The sequence below is a fragment of the Hyposmocoma kahamanoa genome, unplaced genomic scaffold (genome assembly GCF_003589595.1).
Source record: "Hyposmocoma kahamanoa isolate Upper Pololo Valley unplaced genomic scaffold, ASM358959v1 215, whole genome shotgun sequence".
Classification (NCBI taxonomy): domain Eukaryota; kingdom Metazoa; phylum Arthropoda; class Insecta; order Lepidoptera; family Cosmopterigidae; genus Hyposmocoma; species Hyposmocoma kahamanoa.
Window position 1 is genome coordinate 3,485,779 of NW_020653736.1, and position 4,929 is coordinate 3,490,707.

Sequence of the window (4,929 nt, forward strand, 5' to 3'; positions counted from 1 at the left end):
CGAACTCCATCGATTTCTCAACGTCAGTGTCACTTTTTGGATTTGGTGACATTGACACTTTAGGTCCGAGATATCCGATACGAGCCTAGACACACGTGGACGTGCTCGTCGGACATACGGATCAATATCTGATTGTATATTCAGGCCAAACGGGGAAGCGAGCCGATACAGCCATAACAAGCGGACAGATAATTCTTCAGACTCACCCTTAAGTCCGTCGCAGATCCAGCTTTTTGGAATGCAGCGGTTTGTGTCGCACTGCATGAACTGGTCCTCGCCGCAGGTGACGTTCGCTGCAACAACAGCCACACGGTTGAACGCTAGACCCTCGGCGTCGTCGCCGGCGGCCGGCGCGGGGACGTACCGCAGGCGCCGGCGGGCGAGGAGTCCTCGTCGGAGCCGTCGGGGCAGTCGCTGTCGCCGTCGCACACGTACAGCGCGTCGATGCAGCGCCTGCGCAGGGGCAACGTTAGCGCGGCGCGGTCGCGTCCGCGGCGGGGGCGACGGCGGGCTCGGCTCACCCGCGGCCGCAGTGGAAGCGGTCGGCGGGGCAGGGCGGCGGCGTGGCGGCGGGCGCCTCGGCGCAGCTCAAGCCGTCGGCCGCCAGCGCGCGGCCGTCGGCGCAGGCGCACACGCGGCCCGCCGCGCCGCCCGCCCACAGGCACAGCTCCGCGCAGCCGCCGTTGGCGAAGGCGCAGGCGTTGCGGCCGCCGCGCGCCGCCGCCGACACCAGGCGCAGCTCGTACAGCGGCGGCGGCAGCGTCGCCAGCACGCTCACCGCGCCGTCGCGCGACAGGCGCCGCACCAGCCCCGAGCCGTGCTCGCTCCAGATCACCGCGCCTGCGCAGACGGCCGCGTCAGCCCGCGCCGGCGGGCGGCAGGGGCGGGCGGACGGCACCCACCGTCGTACAGCGCCAGCCCGTACGGCTTCAGCACGGGCGTGGCCGGCGAGTGCTCGGCGACCAGCACGCGCGCGCCCGTGGCCAGCTCCAGCCGCTCGATCTTGTCGAGGTACGTGTCGCACCAGTACAGCTGCGTAGCGTCGGCCGTCAGCGCCAGCCCGTTGGGCCAGTGCAGCCGGCCGGCGACGGCGACGCGGCGCGCGCTGCCGTCCAGACGCGCCGTCTCGATGCGGCTGCCCTCGCCGCCGCCCAGGTGGGCCCACACCGACCAGTACATGACCCTGCAACGCCGCGCCGTCAGCGCCGCCCGCCGCCCGCGTCGGCCGGCGAACGCGCACTCACCCGTTCCTGGGGTCCAGCGCGATGCTGCGCGGGTTGTAGTCCCTCTCGGCCACCAGCGTGCGCCGCACCTGGCCGGCGCCCAGCCGCGCCACGCTCACGCGGCCCAGCGCGTCGTCCGTCCAGTACACGTTGCCGCCTGCGCACGCACCGCGTCAGCGCCGCACCCCCCGGCACCCGCCCGCGCCCCCGCGCCCGCGCTCACCCATCCAGTCCACGGCGAGCCCCTCGCAGTTGTCCACGTCGCGGTCGACGAACACCTCGCGGCCCGTCCCGTTGAGCCGCTGCCGCACGATCTCGTACCTGCGGCAGATTCGACGTCACCGCGCGGTCGCGCCCCGGCCGGCCGGCCTCGCGCGATCGGGACGCACCGGTGCACGTCGCAGTAGTAGAGGTATCCGCCGGCGAGGTCGACGTCGGCGGCGGTGGGCCTCGCGGCGTCGGCCGCCGGCGCCAGCGGCTCCCAGCCCAGCCGCGCGCCTTCGCCCAGCGCCAGCCCCGCCACCAGCGGCGGCGACCCGCGGCACACCACCAGGTACTCCGACAGCTCCACGCCTGCAGGGGGGGACGGTTGAAGCGGCGGGCGCGCCGGAGCCGCGGGCGGGAGGGCGCAGGCACTCACGGACGCAGTCGCCGTGGCCGGCCAGGCGGAAGCCGTGGCGGCACAGGCAGTGCGCGTGCGGCGCCGCGCCGCGCCACGCCGTCACGCAGATGTGCGCGCAGCCGCCGCCCGACGAGCAGGGGTGGCCGCCTGCGGAGCACGAGCCGCGTCAGCGGGGCCTCCCGGGCGGGGGACCCCGCGACGCGGCGGCGACTCGCCTGCGGGCTGCGGCTGGCGCAGCGCGTGGTAGGCGAGCGCGGCGACGGGTCGTCCGCCGGCCGGCAGCGGCCACTGCACCGCGACGCGCGGCCGACTGTACCGCGACGCCAGCGTCACCGAAGAGTTGGACCACACCGGCAGGAACAGCGTCGTCTCCAGCACCGAGATCGCCTGCAGCCGCTGCGACTGCGGACCGAGAGCACCCCGTCACGACCGAACGCGAGCGGGCGAGGCGGACGAAGCGGAGGAGGACTCACGTTGTAGCCGCGACGTACGGTGAGGCGGTTGCCACCGTCGTAGTCGGCGCGCTCCACGCACTCGAGGTACGTGTCCACCCAGTACAGCACGCGCGCCGGCAGGTCGGCCGTCAACGCCGAAGGGTACACCAGCTTCAGCGCGGCCAGCGCGCGCCGGTCCTCGCCGGCCAGTGACGCGCGGCCCACCGCCGGCGCCGTGGCGCCCCACGCCGTCCAGAACATCAGCCCCGCCAAGGGGTCCAGCGCGAAGCCGTGCACTTTGCTGAGGCCGGAGTCCACCAGCAGGCGACAGCTGCGCAGCGCTCGCTCGCACACGTACAGCGCCTCGCGGCCCCCGTCCACCAGGTACCAGTTGAGCGACACCCAGTCGATGGCCAGATGCGACACGGCTGCAACAACCGCCGCGTCTGAGGCCGCCGGCCGCCGCGCGCCGAGGGTCGCCGCGGCCGGTACTCACTGGCGACGTCCGGAAAAAGCGCCGGCGTGGGCAGCAGCGTGCGACGCGAGAAGTCATCGGCGTCGGCGCATACGATGCCGCTGCGGCTCATGTTGTGGTGCACGTAGCACACCGTGCGATTGGCGAAGAGGAAGTCCACGGCGCGGACGTTCAGCGCGGGGATCGAGTGGTTGCCGGCCGGCGCGGGCGCGAATGGCCACGCGCGCCGCACCTCGGCCGTCGTCACCACAACCAGCGACAGCTGCTCCGCCGAGCCTGCGCAAGCGCACGTGGCCGGTGAGGACCGCCCGGCCCCGGCCGCGGCCCCGACGGCCCCCGGCGGCCACCTACCGTCGGCGGCGGCGCAGGAGCGGCGGTCGGCGCGCAGCGAGTACCCGTCGGCGCACGCGCACTCGAAGGAGCCGGGCGTGTTGCGGCAGCGCTGCGCGCACGAGTCCTCGCGCAGGCACTCGTCGCTATCTGCGGAACGGAAGCGCGCGTCGGTGTCGGCCGGACCCCAGCGGCGCCCCAGCGGGCCCCCGGCGGGCCCCCAGCAGGCGCGCGGCCGAACGGGCCTCACCGACGCATTTCCCGTGCAGCGGCTCGTAGCCGCGCGCGCAGTAGCACGCCGGCCCGCCGTGCGTCGGCCGGCAGCCCTCCTCGCAGCCCAGCCCCGCGCACTGCGCCGCGGTGACTGCGCAACGAACGGCACCCGGTCAGTCGTCTCAGACACGCTAAGGTATGCGAGCTACGCAAATCAAACTTGACACGCTCAAACTGTCTGAAAGCTGTCTGAAACTCTGTCCGAAAGCAAATCCAATAATTCTGTGAATTCCTACAAAAATTTGAACTCGACTGTTTATTCAAAAAAGTACAGAATTTAATATTTAGGTTTTGTTTCATTTTTTTTTAAGTGACGTGATAACGCGTGATGATTCGCTTGAGCGAATGACGGGACGAACAAGCGTGCGCCTGATGGTAAGTACACGCCTGTCCATAACAAATGCAGTGCCATTCAGAGCTTTAAATCGCAAAGATTTGATTGTTGACATTGTCGCTACGCCCGTCACCCTGAGACGTAAGTTGACAAGTCTCATGTGCTTGTAATTTCACCAGCACCCTTACCCTTCAAAAGCGAAACGCAGTAAGCTCCGAGCTCTATTACACTAACTCTAAAGTAGAACTTTAATGTTTTCGACCCAGCTCGGAAACGCAAAAAAATACCTTTCTACAGCTTTTTCTTTTGTAATGACACTTTTGTACACAATATCTAGGCAACGCGTACAAGTAGAATATTTTGGGACTAATTCATACACCGCCTAAAGGAGACCGGAATTGTACAGAACTCGACACGGGTGTCGTTGTCTTCAAGATACGATAGGAGACGGTTGTTGAGTACACGCTCTATAGTCTTGCAGAGTATGGAAGTGACTGAGATAGGTCTATAGTTGACAGAGTCAGCTCTGCTTCCTTTTTTGGGCACAGGTTGTACATTTGCAAGCTTCTACGACCTGGGAGCTACACCAGTCTCAAGTGAGAGACGATATAAGTTATAATTTCAAATTGTGAACTAAACAATAACAATGAAAAGGGTTCGTTACAGTTGTCGCAGATGTCCCACTCGTCGCTGCCGTCGAGGCAGTCGCGCGCGCCGTCGCAGAAGGCCGCGATGGGCGCGCACGCGAACTGGCCGTCCACTGGCGTGGCGCACCGCGCTTCGTTGCCCCAGCACTTGAAGTCCTTCTCGCCTGTGGACAACTCGAGCGATCACTTGCGGCACGTCGCCGGCTGCACGAAACGCAACGTCTAAATCTAGAGAAACTACACGTACACATATAGGGATCCTCATCGGAAGCGTCTCCGGGTCCGCAGTCGGGGTCGCCATCGCAGCGCCAGCCGCCCGCGATGCACAGGCCGCTGCGCGCGCAGCGGAACTGCCCCGCGCCACACGTACTGTTCCACGCTGCAATAATTATTATTCATATAACAATACGTACAACGCAGCTACTCCGCGTCCCATAGGCGTGCTCTTACTGCAATCGCGCTCGTCAGACGCGTCGGCGCAATGGATGCGTGCGTCGCAGCGCCACACGGCCGAGATGCAGCGCGTCCCGTCCGCGCACGCCCATTCGTCACCGCCGCACGCGCCGGTCGCGCCGCCCGCGGCCGTGGCGT

At 67.3% G+C, this 4,929-nt stretch overlaps 1 protein-coding gene across 1 annotated transcript; it reads right to left on the bottom strand.

Moving 5' to 3' along the window:
- Positions 1–320: 320 nt before the first annotated feature.
- LOC113227745 (prolow-density lipoprotein receptor-related protein 1-like) lies at positions 321–2,540 on the bottom strand. Its single transcript, XM_026460728.1, has 9 exons — positions 2,319–2,540; positions 2,061–2,247; positions 1,864–1,992; positions 1,613–1,796; positions 1,447–1,544; positions 1,245–1,380; positions 903–1,183; positions 522–840; positions 321–453 (listed from the first exon to the last, which is right to left on the bottom strand). The coding sequence occupies exons 1-9, from the start codon at positions 2,538–2,540 to the stop codon at positions 321–323; spliced, it is 1,689 nt and encodes a 562-aa protein (XP_026316513.1).
- Positions 2,541–4,929: the final 2,389 nt, after the last annotated feature.